The sequence below is a fragment of the Erpetoichthys calabaricus genome, chromosome 13 (genome assembly GCF_900747795.2).
Source record: "Erpetoichthys calabaricus chromosome 13, fErpCal1.3, whole genome shotgun sequence".
NCBI classification, from domain to species: Eukaryota; Metazoa; Chordata; class Cladistia; order Polypteriformes; family Polypteridae; genus Erpetoichthys; species Erpetoichthys calabaricus.
In genome coordinates, this window is record NC_041406.2 from 58,340,579 (window position 1) to 58,357,092 (window position 16,514).

Genomic DNA, 16,514 nt, shown 5'->3' on the forward strand with positions numbered 1-16,514 from the left:
ACACCTTTGGGATGTGGAAGGCATCAGAGTATATAGAGAAAAATACACTCAGAAAGAATGGGCAAGTTAATCAGGGAGACCTGGACAGGAAATGAACCCAGACGCCTACTAAAAAATATGTGTGGAATATTAACCTCAAATAACAAATTGTTTAGAAGGTTAAAGGCTTTATAAGAACTTATAGACTTGACAATGTAAAGTGCAATACTACAAAAGACAAATAAATGAATATCACATACAGTTTTAAAATGAAATTGCAACAGAAAAAAGTTCAAAAATGAAACAATATTACAAAAAAAATACTCTGTTTTTCCATTATATTGACAGTATAAATAAATTTTTACTGGTGTAACAAAGGCGTATATTATTAACATATCAGAGTATTTTAACAATGATGAAATTATATAAAAATAACAGTTCTCATGCATACGGCCACCCAGTATCCGGAAAGTTATAAATTTAGAATAAGGCTGCTTGAATACAAATGCAAGCAATTTAAGTCAGGAAAAAAATCTTTCAACATGTACAGCCTGCTCACAATCAAACAATGTTTTGAAAGTGGTTTCCCCTTTACAAGCTACTAGACAAAGTGTCTCCATCTAGATAAGTCACGCAAAGAACACTAATCTGAACTTACAATCAATATAGTTGAGGGTGACTAATTTGATAGTAAACACAGTGTGTTGGATGTTGTGTATTATATCTAAAAGTTGTAAATTATTCTGTTCCTGATGTGAGCTCATTTACCAAAACCAGTATCACAAACCCATCCTCCCTTTTGCAGTAAAAATTCAAAATATATTTTACATTCATCGGTTTAATAATGCTTAAAACATCAATTGGTCCCATCCATTTTCTACAGTGTTTACCTAGTCCAGCACTGTTCATAAGGTGGGGGGACCTCGTACAGACAAGAAATGTTGGAAAAACTCTCCTATACAGCACAGAAAATGCTACATTGCCCATGAATTGCAGAAATTACTTGCAACATCAGTAAAATCTTGTTTATTTACTAAGTGTCTACTTTATTAGGTACATGTGTTCCAATAAATAGTTGATTACTCAATCAATAGCAGCATATTACAGGAAGAGAATAAAATGTTTAAAATAGTACTCAGGTATCAAATAATTTTGTTTGTGTACAAACAGATTAAAATTTAGAATGGCAGTGAGCAACAGAATAAACTTGTAAATGGACCAGAATCTAAATACGTGAAAATAGAATATGTACATATAACTGTTGACATAAATATTAAAAAGTACTGTTTATGCGGTATACACTACCTTTCAAAAGTTTGGAGTCACCTAGAAATGATCAATTTTAAGTTGATACTTTTTAATATAAAAAATTCTATTTGAAATTGGAAAAAATAAAATTCTCACTTAGAGGATCTGTGCAGAAATGTTTCCAAACCTGGCAGGATCTAATCAATAACATTTTAGAATAAGCTTTTAAAGCACTGAAGAAGCAGATTCTCTCCCTATTCTCTTTTTTTCTTTTTCTTCTCCATTTATCTATATTCACTTATTATTTTATCTATTTGCTTATTTTTACTACGTTTAAGTTTTATTCTGCTGCCCATGCTCTCTTTCTCAGGGGAGGGGGTTGATTTGTTTTCAATCCTATTCTTGTAAAATTGATCTATTTGTATGGTATATTGTGTGATTTCAATAATAAAAATAAAAAAAAATTATATTGAATTGATTTAAAAATCTAGCTGAAGGTGCTAAAAATGGCCATATGTGATTAAAAAATTAAAAATCAGGCATTTCAAGCAGTAATAACCATTATAAAACCAGTAATGCCTTAATAAAAGGTACTGTATCAATTCCTAGCAAAAACGTGAACATTTCTGTGTGAACCCAAACTTTTGAATGTTAGTGCATGTGGAAAGATGCAATGCTATATACATATATATATATACATATATATATATACACATATATATATATATATATATATATATATATATATATATATATATATATATATATATATATCCATATTACTAACCGAGAATGGTAAACCGGATGGCATGGATGCAGGTACACGGCGATGGGACCATGAGACATACTGCGCAGGCGCGTACAACGCACGTCTCATAAACCGCAAGCGAAGTCGTATCCACCGCAAACGAAGGAGTCACGGCCCAAAAACGAAAGAGCTCAACTGACGTGAATGAGAAATGAGGCAACAACGCGCCCATAGCTAACGACTAATGACACAGCCGCACAAAAAAGAGGATTCTGAGGTGCAGCCCAGATTCAAACGGAAGAGGCTACAGCGGCCCCTCAGGTCCACAATAATAGTACGGAAGGCGCAGACGTCACCGCCATATTGTGAGTGGCACTACTGCGGAGTGAAGTTATGAATAATGTGCTGCTTGGGATTGTACAAACCGCTGAACGCTTTACACCGAATTCAAACACAATACAGCTCAACGATACAAACACGAGCCCACCTGGATAAGATCAATGAACGCAGGCGCCTACAACGCGTGTCTGAAACTGCGGAAGCAAAGCAGGCACGGGTTCAAAACGAACGAGCTCGACTGACGGATATCCAAACACGAGCCCGTCCAAGACGAACGAGCTCGACTAATGTATTTTAGGATTCCCAACACCAGGGGTAGGCGAGTGAAGCGAGCAGGGGGCGGAGCCCCCCTTGTATGTATATATATCAACTCTGAACATTGTCAGAATGTTTGCACATATTCCTGATAAGTTGTTTGGCCTAAAGTGTAAAGTTTAATGAGTGTTTCTTTTTCCTGTACTGTATATCTGAATGAGGCAAAATTTACTTAAAAGTATTTTAAGGGTCTGAATACCTAAAAATCATCTACAGTTGTATACATTTTTTTTTTTAACTGTTAATATGTCATATTTTAATCATCTTTACAATACTGTCTTATTTTTGCACAATATAAACATAATTAAAAATATGGCAGTAATGCTCATCTTCATTTCAGTTCATAAACAGACATGGCAAAAACATTGTTTGACATGCATTGTGATACATAATCTTTGCTGTCCAAGGTTATATTTAATCAGTGAAGCCAAGTTTATGCATATACTGTGAAGTCATAATACCAGCAAAGAATTTAATAGATTCTTTAAGACCGTACATAATTATCATATTTTTGAACAACTTAGCAATAGAAAGGAAATATTATTTAACAGGCAAGTTTGGTATTTTTCAAGTAAAAGTTATTTTTTCACAATTAGGATGTACATTAATTTTCTGTGGGCAATTGTGTTCAAGTAAAATTGTAAGTCTTTTGTTTGGACGTATGCCCATTGGAGCCCATTTTAAACTGCAAACACAGGCACTGTATTTTTAAATTAAATTATGAAAAAAGCTTCACTTTAGAATGTAATTTCCAGTGATAAATAATTAAGTTTGGCTTGAAAAATGTTAAGCTATTCTTTAACTTGAGTGTAACCTCTGAACAGTATTTTGTTCCTACTGAATTACTTACAGAATTTTCATATACCTTTATGAAACAACTCTGCTCAACAGTCTTAGCTTACCTGTAACAAAAGCTCTCCTTCCAAAAAATCCTCTCCAGATTGCTTCAAAATGCCGTGAAGCCCATTTCCACCACGTGTTTTGTAGCTTGATTCTAGAGAAACTACAATAAAAAAAATCCAGATTTAACAAAGGTATAACTTCAAATCCAATTTACAAAAGACTACAGTGTACCTTAAATGGAATAACATCTTTTACACAACATATCATGTCGAGGTCCTGACATAATTTTACAGCAGTGGTTCCCAATATAAGTCCAGGAAGACCCCAGTGGTTGTGGGTTTTTATTTGATTAATTAAATTTACAGTAATCACAACATTCCTACTTTGAATTAATTTAACAGTTTAGAGACCTGTCCTTTTTTGATCTCTTGCTGTAAGAAATGAAAAAATATTAGCATTTTAGCAAAAACTTTAAATTCTTATGCTTCCTTTACATTTTCTGTCTAATTCGGCCTTTTTTACACAGTTTGCTCCCTAAAATGAATCAAAATACTCACCACAGTAAACGGTTAAAGGGAGAAATAACTTCAGTGGCATTTTCACTTTTGCAGTCATTTATAAGAAAGGCTTCTCAATTATAAGGTAAGTGAAAATGACAGTAATTGCTCTCCTTTATCATCCAATGTTGTTTATACCTGTGTCTCAGACATCTTTATTTGTTTTCCATTACATCATTTGATTTTCATTACTCTTTGCCAGATCCACATTTTGAAGATTTCCAGTTCCTTTTATTTGTTCCCTTTCATATTGTCCATGGCTTATACACATTTTTCCACACTCTGACACTCTTTTTTTTTTTTAAATTTTCTTTCACCTTTTAAATATTTTATCGATAGCTCTTTCCTTCTTTTTAAAGCCTTTTTTTAGTTGGTAGCTATTTTTTTATCTTTCTGATTGCTTGTCTGAAACTGTCAAACCTAGCCCCAATTTCTTGAATACAACATCCATCTGATGTGATAAGGCTACCAAAGAAGCTGAACTCTTCCCACTTTCACTTCTTCTGATATCCTCATCATTTTTGTCTTTGTATTTTATTTTCATCTCAAAATCATCTGGGCTTCATTTAGCTTGGTAACTAGAACTACAGGGCATGGTTCATAACCCAGCCAGGTGGTCAATGTAATTAAGGAACAGGGGGAGACATTGTATTCAGAGCAGTGGCTTTCCCAATATGCTAGATGGCAGCACACCCAGACAGGATTCCCACACGGATATCCGCAAGGCATAATGGGTATTGCAGTCCGGTGGGGCAGAACGGTTGGGTTCCGGAGAAGGCCACCAGAGGGAGCTGTTGGGATTGGTAACCACTATTTTACAGGACATCCAACTGACTTGGAATTGCTTCCATCGGGCATTGCACCGGAAGTACTCCTAGGTCCAAGATAAAAGGAGTCGCCCTGTTAAATCCAGAGATTTCGAGCCCAGAGTGAGATAATACTTGCCTGAGAGGAGTGGGGGAGAATCTCACATTAAGAATATTTGCAAGCCAGTACAAGAGATATCAGACTGAGCATGCAATGTCGCCTTCTGCTTTTAGTCTTTGTATAGTTTATTGTTTTAATTTGAGGTCTTTTTGTTTTCCATATAAATAATGTTATAATGGAGTTAAGCTTTTTTTTCCAAAAAGGATTTATTAATAAAGAACTGCATACTCTGAAACAGGAACAAAAATTAGGGAGGATATTCATTTTAACTATATTAACTATGCCATTAAAAAGATAGATGTAAAGAGTTGACCATTTACTGACATTTTGTTTAGTTATTTCCATTGAACTGCCAAAATCAGGTTTAAAAAGATCTTAAGCTTCCCTGTAGCTGTGACTCCTAGATATCTGAACTATTCTGAAACAGTCAGCACACAGCACACATATCTTCTATGTCTACAGTATGTTCTACGTCCTACATAATGTTCTACGTCCTACATATTATATTAGACTGCACCCACTGAGAAAGTCAAACCACCCCAACTATTTCCCCCATTGTGGCATAATTCAAAATTTTGAAAAGCCACACTTGGTGTAACATTTAGGTGTATTCAAGGACTTACGTTACCTGATTTGAAAGTTGGTGCATTTACATTCACTTCACCAAAGAGTTATCACTTTTTAAAGAAAATATAGGTTTTGTAACAATAAGTTAAATTCATATAATGAATGCAATTACATGAATTACAGCACCACTTTAAATACATGCTTCTTAAGAACACTTCACAATATCATGTATTCAATAGGGCAGCCCAAATAAGCTTGTGGTGGCTCAATAGCTTTCACAGACAGCTGAGTCCAATTGAAGTGATGTAAAAATGTCATTGTTAGTTATGGAGGGTCTGTGACTAACTGTTGTTCAAATATCTTAAAATAACATTTTTAAAAGTACTACCCAATACAGAGTTAAGTTCAGATTGTAATTTAAAACATCGACAAAAGTCGAGTTTAGCATGATTTCTATGTGTGTGTTTACAGAAAATCAAAATTGATTTTCACTTCTTAAAACTACAAATTTCATTGAAAATGATGCTTTTTCTATATCCTCCCTAAGCTTCTGTTCCTATTTCAAAACATCCCCATATACATTAACAAATCTTTTTTTAAGAAATTAGATTCAATGACAACCTTATTTATTTGGAATTGAAAAAATCTATGCATTCAAAAGGGGACCGCACAATGACCTAAATCAGAAGGTGGCATGGCTCTACCTAATTTTCAATTTTATTACTGGGTGGCAAACATACAAGCTATAAAAACCTGGACATTGACACATATAGATGAACACACACTAGCTTGGTCTGCAATAGAAATGAAATCCTGAAGCACTTCTTTATATTCATTGCTTTGTACACCAGAAAATACAAGGTATTGTCAATATACTAACAACCCATTTGTCCTTCATTCACTCAGAATATGGAACCAATGTACAAAGCACTATAAGTTAGAGAATATTTTATCTGTGGCACCTCTAAATGATAACCACCTTTTTTCATCCTCTCAAACTTACACAGTATATAATGTTTGGAAAACGTATGGGATTAAATCATTTAGAGATTTGTATGTACAGTAAATAATGTCTTTGCATCCTATGAACAATTACACTCTAAATTTAATCTCCTATCAACACAATTTTTCCACTATCTCTGTTCCAGAAGAGATATTGATTAGTTTTGGGGACTCGGACAGCATTTCTATAATATATAAAAACATTTTAAAGTCCCTTCCTTTCAAAGTTCCCAGAGCACAGTGGGAAAAGGATCTCTTACTCAATATTTCACTAATGGAGTGGAAGGCAGCCACACACAGAATTCACTCTAGCTCCATACGTGCAAAACATTCAATCATTCAACTTAAAATCTTTTATCGAGCACATCTATCTCATTTGCAGGCTGCTCCATTTAGTCATGGTTCCAGGGCTATTGATTTATCAAAATTTTTGAATGAGTAGTTTTGAGATACATAATTTATATAAATGTACTGAACATGTATGCACATTCACGGAGCTAGACACATGCAGACACACTTTCATGTACTCAAAGAAATGTATATGTGAAGACACCTGACAGCTTGTTGCCCTAGCAGAACATGTGCTAGATAATGAAAAGAAAGAAGTGAACACATACAAACACATGCACAGACACCAGTTCCACGGGTGCTCTGGAGCTCGAGCACTCACAAAATTTAAAAAAATATACTATTCATTTTGTTCATTTCTGTAGAATCTAACATATTGATTCTCATGCTAACACCTTCAAATCTGGATGCTAACTAGTACTGGATCAATACTATATTCTGTAACCATCCACTTTGTTAAGCAGCTTGTTATTAATTCTACTGTGGAATATGCTCCTCCTTACTGAACAGATTAAGCTTAAGTAATAAATGCTGGTTACAGGCTATCAACCGAGTTATTAACAATCTGATTTTTACAGGGCCATGAACTTTTCACTACAATGGTAACATTGTGTTTTATGTAGCTAGATATGCAAAATATGTCCTTCTTTGCCTGCATTCTGGCTGTCTATCACTCTTCAGCTATGCAGACGGACAGTGAATTGTTTAAAGATTTTTCTAAACCAGCTTATTCCAATAAAGGAGAATCAGCCCAACTGTGTCACCATACTGCCCAGATACCAGATTTTGCTCATAGGAAAGCTAAATGGGAAAACAGACCAGGAGAACAAAAGTAAAAATGAAAATCTCTTTTGAAAATACATAAACAAGATATAATGACGTGCTTCAACTTACCATGTGTAAATTAACACAGGTAAAAGGCCTAGAAACATTCTAAGTAACACATAACTTTACAAAACAAATACAAGACAAACTGATCTATTGGCCCAGGGAGAGTTCAGTCACAATATACCTTACAAAGTCACAATTGTGAATCGATCTTTAATCAACTTAAAGGCCAGATTCCACAGTGCTTACTTATTTCTGCAATTCTAATCACTTTCAAGATATATTTGAAGAATATTAAAAGGCTGTTTTAAAAAACTTTATAAAATAAGGCATTATTTTAAAAAATCAAAAAATGTCACCTTGGGTAAGAACATAACATACTGTATTAAAAAAATACAAATGTTTATCTTCTGATTGTAAAAAAAATATATATATATTTTTTGTGTACAAGGCTAGATCCTACACCTTGCTATGATTTTACTCTACATTATTAAACAAAAGAAAGAGACTTGTGGCAAATACACAGCATAATTGGTTGCCCACCAACCTCACTTGTGGTTGCTGAGGTGAACAGCACTCTTAAACAACTCAAGGAACAGGCCACATCTTACAGCCTCAAATAACCATGTACATATGCCCACATACACACACTGATGAGGTACTTGGAAGTACCCACTTCCCCAAAGAGAAAAAAGGACATACATTTTGAAACTAATAGTTTACTTAAAACCATGGGCATGGAAATTATATTTAATCCAACAAGTCAGTACTCTAAATAAAAAGTGAAAGTGTGATCTTTTCTGTTTTGAAGTAATATAATTTTTCTCTAATCCTGCTCATGAATTTCATTGAAAACATACCATGGTACAGTTGAGGGCTTGAAAAGTATCCAGTTTGGGAACCTAAAAATTACATCTGTGCTGTATGCAAAAGACAATGTCCTCTTGATCTCATCTGAATTGTATGCAGAAGACAATGGTCTTCTTGGTTTGCAGTTGAGTGTTATGTGCCGGGAATCTCCAGCAGAAAATTCAAGTACCTCAGAATCCTGCTCAAGGGTCGGGGAGAAGTGATAATGAGACTGATCTACAAGTTAGTGAAGAGGCATAAGTTAGCAAACATTGTACCAAACAATGGTACCAAAGAGTGAAGTAAATTACTATAGTCAATTACATCACCATCCTTAACCCACAGTACTGTCGTGAGCTCTAGGCAATGACTGAAAGATAAGATTGAGGAAATAAACAAACAAAACGGGGTTTCCTATGTAGCAGATAGGGTCAGAAGATAGTTGAGGTGATCTTGGCCACTGGATCCAATGCAGACCCAGGAAACAATGAATGGATTTTATGTTCTGATTGTAATGTATTTGAGAATTACCCAGGAGGGTTTAGAAGGGTCAGCGGCTGTTGTATGTAAAGTGCTTTATAAATAAAGTTGACTTGACGATGCGGAGGATAGAATGGCCTGGTCTGTCTGAACATGTTGCCAAAGAAATCATCACCAGAATTACTAGAGTTAAAGTTAAATGGAATTATTAGGAGTAGTCCATAGAATTCCACAGCACAGTATTAAGGCTATGGGATACTTTTGTGAGGAAAAAAAAAAGTTTTTCCACTTCTGTTCAATACTCAGCTTTCTTGAACTTGCAAGAATACTAATTAATCTAAAACCTGATTCATCTAAACTTATTCATTATCAAATCAAACTCAACTCTGGATTTTCTGAGTTTATATTCATTTGCACTGCTGTTTTTAATACATATACTAAATGTTAATAAAGTTGATAATCTTGCACAATTTACAAAAAAGTAAACACTGTTCCAATGTTCCAATGGGCGGAGTGGTGGCTCTGAGGCTAAGGATCTGCGCTGGTATCCCGAAGGTTGCCGGTTCAAATCCCCGTCACTGCCAAAAAGAGATCCTGCTCTGCTGGGCCCTTGAGCAAGGCCCTTAACCTGTAATTGCTCCAGGGGCGCTGTACAATGGCTGACCCTGCGCTCTGACCCCAAGGGGTATGCGAAAACTACCAAATTCCTAATACAAGAAATTGTATAAGGCGAAACAAAGAACAAAAAAATGTTTGGTTTTAATATCACAATATAAGTACAAATGTCTAGTCTTCACTTACAGATCTGCAAACAGGTTTTACTTTGTAATTATTTAATTATTTATTCAACAAAAAATAAGCCTACATTCAGAACCCATGTGTGAACGAGTAAGCAAACCCAATGATTCAGTAGCATTTAGAGACACTTTCAGCAGCAATAACCTGAAATAACTGTTTTTGGACGAGTTTATCCAACACAAGCTTTGTGTGTCATAAATAGAGGTAAAAAAAAAAGCACAAAAGGACCAAAATGGAATCCTAGGAGCTGGCATCAACTTGTGACACCACACAAAGCTGCTGTTAATGAAACACCAAAAACATTAAATTAACACTGCCTGGTAAAACAAAAAGCAAAACACAATTCAATTAAGTAACATTAGGGTTAAAAAAAATAAATACTTTGCCAATATAAAAAAATTTCAACCTTTAACAGCAGTCAAAGAAATGTTGGTTTTATGTTTCATTAAACATAAATTGCATACAATGAAAAGGAGTTCCCCTATCATGGTAAAATGATGCAAATAGTGCAACCACTGGCTTTGGAAAGGAGAAACCATCATAAGCCTATATGTAAATACATATATCAATTATAAAAGGAAGTACGTAAAAGGTTTCCTTTAAGACCTTCTTAACAGAATACAATAACAAACCAAACTGAATATTTCACTTGTGTTACTGACTGGGAATTGTTCATTTTGGGCAGATACTTATAGTTTTAATATTTTTTGCAATAGGTTAAGATACTATCTTTAACACAGTCCTATAATTGTTTAACATGCAATCCCAGAATACAGCCCTTAAGAATTTCCTCAGTACTGGTTTATATCAACTTTTGGCAAGTCCCCTGCTATTTAGCCAAACAGGTCAAAGTTTGTAGTTTGAGCCAACAACTATCAAATTGTTTCATAACCCCTCTAGTAGAGTCAAGAGTTCAACAAGTCTGTTCTAGATTAATCACGCAACAAAGTCTCTTCCCCTCCTGGGAGTCTGTATAATCACCAAGGCTTAAAGCACGCAAAACATAGTATCTGCCATGCCTCACCAGGACTTTATAAATCACCAAAACATTGTGATTATGAAATATGTGACAAAAAAAAAAATTAGCTCCTTGGTATATGTATACTAAGTTTAAAAAACAATATTGAACATACTGCAAATGTAGTAGCCTAAGTGTTGTTGTTTACTTTTTTTTCTGAAAGGCCACTAGGAACGAACAGATATTTCAAATGGGTAGTCATCAAATTCCCATGCTCACTAAACACAACTACAATATGCATTAACTACACACTAACATTAAAAGTACAAAAGAAATTGATCCAGAAAACATTCTGAAGGAAGTACTGTTGTAAACACCAGTATATGACAGAACAAATAATTATTTGAGGGACAATGATTATACACATACTAAAAACATTACTGTACTGCAATTTTGTAACAGTGCATCATTCTGATAAACTTTAGGAATTAGTCTATTTTCTGAAACTGCTTTTTTTCCTCAATAGCCAATCAAGGGGAGCAGAAATCAATGACGTTTGTCAATCTCTGGGACTACAAAACTCTGTGCCTACAGTCCTAACAGAACTAGCAGAATTTCAAAAGATACCTGGACTCAAAATTAATTTGAATGAAGTGTGCTTTTTCCAGTGAACTCTCTACCACACAACACTAGATTGGACACCTTCCCTTTTATCATTGCAGATCAGTTTAAATACCTAGGGGTAAACATCACAAGAAAATATAAAGCTCTTTTTCAACAAAAATTTTGCAGTCTGCATGGAAAAACGTAAACAAGATGTACATAGGTGGTCTACTGCCCATTTTACTTTAGCAGGGAAAATTAACACCATTAAGATGAACATCCTTCTTTTTCTATTTCAAAGAATCCCCATATACATCAACAAATCTTTTTTAAAGAAATTAGAATCAATCATAACCTCATTTATTTGGAATTCAAAACATCCATGCATCTAAAGGGCGACCATACAACAACCTAAAGCAGAAGGTGGCATGTCTCTACCCAACTTTGTTTTATTACTGGGCGGCAAATATACAAGCTATAAAAACCTGGACATTGACTCAAATAGATGAACACATACAAGCTTCGTGCGAGATAGAACTACAATCCTGCAATACTTCTTTGTATTCCTTGCTTTGTACCCCAGTAAATACAAGTTATCGTCAATATACTAACAACTCAATTGTCCTTCATTCACTCAGAATATGGAACCAATGTACAAAGCACTTGAAGACAGAGAAGCTTTTATCTGTGGCACCTCTACACAATAACTACCCTTTTCCACCCTCTCAAACTTACACAGTTTAAAATGTTTGGAAAACGAATGGGATTAAATCATTTAGAGATCTGTATATAGATAATGGCTTTGCATCCTACGAACAATTATACTCCAAATTTAGCTTCCCATCAACACAATTTTTCCACTATCTCCAAATTAGAAACTTTGCTAAATTAAATTTGCCCAATTTTCCTCAACTCCCACCTATTTCTATTCCAGAATAAATATTGATTAGTCTTGAAGACTAAGACAGCATTTCTATAATATATAAAAACAGTTTAAAGTCCCTTCCTTTCAAAGATCCCAGAATACAGTGGGAAAAGGATCTCTTACTAAACATTTCAGAAAAGGAGTGGAAGGCAGCCACACACAGAATTCACTCTAGCGCCATATGTGTAAAACATTCAATTATACAACTTAAAATCTTTCATCAAGCACATCCATCTTGTTTAAAATTGTCCAAAATGTTTTCAGGGCAAGATACAACCATCAAATGTTGCAATTGAGCTCCAGCCTCACTGGGCCACATGTTTAGGTTGTGCACCAAATCTACATCATTCTTAACAAAAACCTATCAGAAAGCCTTGGCATCACAATCCCTCCTAATGTTTGGTGTACTCCCAGATGGGCTAAAAGTGGAAAAGGACAAACAAACTGTATTTGCCTTTACTTCACTACTAGCATGTAGACTTATCTTGCTCAACTGGAAGAATCCTAGCTCACCTCTTAAGTCAGTCACTTATATATGATGTTATATAATATTTGAAATTGGAAAAAATCTAATTCTCACTAAGAGGATTGGTTTAAAACTTTTTTAAAACCTGGCAGGATCTAACCAATAACATTTTAGAATAAGCATTTACATTGGGGGAAAGGATTCTCTTCCCTCATTTCTACTCTTAAAAATCTTACTCTGGCTGTTGGGTGAGGGTTGAATTGAATTTAGTCTTGTTAAGTTTGACTTGAATGTATGGAATGTTACTTGCTTTTAATAAAAATCGATAAAAAATATATACATGAATATAAAATATGGTAGAGAAAAAAATACAATGTTGGATGCAATAAATTGCAAACTGCAGTTTGTTAGAAAAAGGTAAGGGACCTTCAACATGTTCTAATGTGCACTTGGGGTTAGAAGACTGACAGAAAAACTAGTATCTACAAAATCCATGGCTAAGGGTCCTGATGCTTTTCAAACAAGAATAATGTATTATACCTAGAAGGTCATTGATAAACTGAGGGTGTCTATAGAATTCCAGAGGCCTTTCACATTGACCCCTTTTGGTTTAAGCAAGAAGTGATCCTAAAACTTTGAGGGAAGAGCAGACAAATCATAGGCATACTGAAAAATAGTGCACTGAGCAGCCACAAAAAGATAAAATCATGTACAATTTGCAGCTACATGTTTGACTCCTGGCTTTAGAAACAACTCAATAGTTGGATTTAAATGGCAAACCATCAGTGAATTAAGCTCTTAAATTTAAGAGTTAGGCTATAACTGCTACTTATACTGACCAAAAATAACATACCAAGAGTCTAGAAGCAAGAAAGCTGGTATAGTTGAAAGTTAAAGAGACCTGCTTCCTCTTAAAGCTGCTTCATTAGAGATTCTTACACACACTAGATTGGAGTGCACATTTAAAGGAACTATTTTACGTATTCATACTGTGACATTTTGTTTCACATTTGGTCACACTCGATCTTTACATTACTTTTGCAAACAAAATGACTATTCTTTTCACCTTCTGATAAACAGCAATGAACAGCATTTTTGGGTGTCATGTATTAAATCTAAAGCTTCTGAAAAACGTTCACATTTTCTTTTTTATCGTACAGCAAGCATAATAAAAAAAGGCAACAGCAGCACCATTCATATACAGTGATCCCTCGCTATATCGCGCTTCGCCTTTCGCGGCTTCACTCCATCGCGGATTTTATATGTAAGCATATTTAAATATATATCGCAGATTTTTTGCTGGTTCGCGGATTTCTGCGGACAATGGGTCTTTTAATTTCTGGTACATGCTTCCTCAGTTGGTTTGCCCAGTTGATTTCATACAAGGGACGCTATTGGCAGATGGCTGAGAAGCTAGATTGCTTACTTTTCTCTATTTCTCTCTTGCGCAGACTTTCTCTGATCCTGACGTATGGGGATTGAGCAGGGGGGCTGTTCGCACACCTAGATGATACGGACGCTTGTCTAAAAATGCTGAAAGATTATCTTCACGTTGCTATCTTTTGTGCAGCTGCTTCCTGAAATGACATGCTGCACGGTGCTTCGCATACTTAAAAGCTCGAAGGGCACGTATTGATTTTTGACTGAAAAACAAACTCTGTCTCTCTCTATCTCTCTCCCTGCTCCTGACGGAGGGGGTGTGAGCTGCCGCCTTCAACAGCTTTGTGCCGCGGTGCTTCGCATACTTAAAAGCCAAACAGCCCTATTGATTTGTTTGCTAGAGATTGTTTTCTCTATGTGACATTCTGTGCTCCTGACACGCACTCCTTTGAAGAGGAAGATATGTTTGCATTCTTTTAATTGTGAGACAGAACTGTCATCTCTGTCTTGTCATGGAGCACAGTTTAAACTTTTGAAAAAGAGACAAATGTTTGTTTGCAGTGTTTGAATAACGTTCCTGTCTCTCTACAACCTCCTGTGTTTCTGCGCAAATCTGTGACCCAAGCATGACAATCTAAAAATAACCATATAAACATATAGTTTCTACTTCGCGGATTTTCTTATTTCGCGGGTGGCTCTGGAACGCAACCCCCGCGATGGAGGAGGGATTACTGTATACATTTTTGTTTGAATTCTTTAAATCAGCGGAAGGAGGAATGCGTATACCTGTTTGTTTGAATTCTTTAAATCAGCGGAAGGAGGAATGCATAATAATTATTCTAAAGAAAAGAACAAGTGAAAGCATCACTAGTGGAACAGGAGAATAAAGTATACATATAGCTACAAAAAAGCATGTATATAGCTACAATTATTCCAGTCCAAAAGCATTCTTTGTCGGACAGGATAGAAAGATACATGACAAAGCAGATATACCAGTCTTATTCAAATGTCCTGTACCATTACAATAATAAAATTAAGCATCCCTGTACTGGAAATGAAGCCCGGCAGAAAGTGCATTTATACTGCACTATCAGTTTGGAGCAACCAGGCTTCAAATCACATCTTGTCATGTGAAGTTTCAACATCCCAGTGTAAAGGTTAAGGTATATATAGTATTATTGGAACCGGTCATAAACTTGCAGCCTTTCTGAAGAAATCTCCTGCCTAATATTAACGCAATGTTCTGGGTCCCCTACACTGTAAATTATTTTATATCATAATCAATTTGAGCTAAGTTAAAAAAAAAAAAAAAGTACATTTTAGAATACTTTTCATAAAAAGTGATACAATGCTGTGAAATAGTTTTACTAAACAACAAGTGACTCAGCAGCCATAACTTTCTCCTCGCATCCAAACTGAACCGGAGACTGTCTTGACAAGCTGTGGGTTATTTTTTCTTAATGACTCTCTTCTACTTTCTACTACCAACCATCAGAAATGTCCTATTTATAGACTAAAGGGCATGTTTTACTTTTGAAGTATACACAGAAAGATTTAAGAGTTATGGTTGACAAAGATTTAACCTTTAGACATCATGTTTTAAAATTTTATCAATGTCTGCTTTTCTCATCTTAAAAATCATATAAAATTAAGATGGCTTATTAATAATGTAGGATACAGAAAAAATGTATATTTGAACGTAGAAAAATTGACTTTAGGGTTTGTCAAAAGTATTGAAATATTGTTAACATTTGATTGTAACATTTTAAAATGACTTCAATACTCTTTTTCATGGTGTCGATTCTGCAACTTGCATTACAAACACACTACTGGGTCAGCATGGATAGAGTGGCAGGCCTGTTTCCACCCACTCTCAGGTTTTAATATGGCAACTTCAGTGGCTCTGGAACCTTCACTATCCCCCTTAACAGACAAAAAGAGGAATCAGAGTGGTATCTGGGATTACTTCAGCTTTTTGGCAAATGGAGACAGAAAACCACAAGATAACATGAAAGCCTATAGGCAAAATTTGTTACCGCTAAAGTTTGATATCAACTAAAGAGAACAACACAATCAATTTAGTGATGCACTTCAAGGCAATGGCAGTCAAAGCCTATATGGAGCCCTAGGTGTGACAGTCCCCCTTGATGTCCCAATAATTAACCCTAAATAGCGACCCAGGTGGACACTTGTGTCACTTAATGGGTTGATTGGCTCTGCTTAAAGGATCTCCATACAAGTCAATAAACAAAAAATTTCGAGCTATCCGATTTTTACATTTTGGAAACATTAATAAGTATAAATCTTTAAACTGCTGCATTTGAAGAAGGGATGTAACATACATTTTTTTTCTA

The 16,514-nt window shown here is 35.2% G+C and overlaps 1 protein-coding gene across 1 annotated transcript in view; it reads right to left on the reverse strand.

The window, feature by feature from the left end:
• Positions 1-16,514, reverse strand: part of LOC114663345 (aryl hydrocarbon receptor-like) — a 206,666-nt gene that overhangs the window by 107,778 nt on the left and 82,374 nt on the right. The window contains 1 exon segment of the mRNA XM_028817017.2: positions 3,532-3,632. Within this exon segment, the coding sequence (XP_028672850.1) occupies positions 3,532-3,632 (101 nt within the window).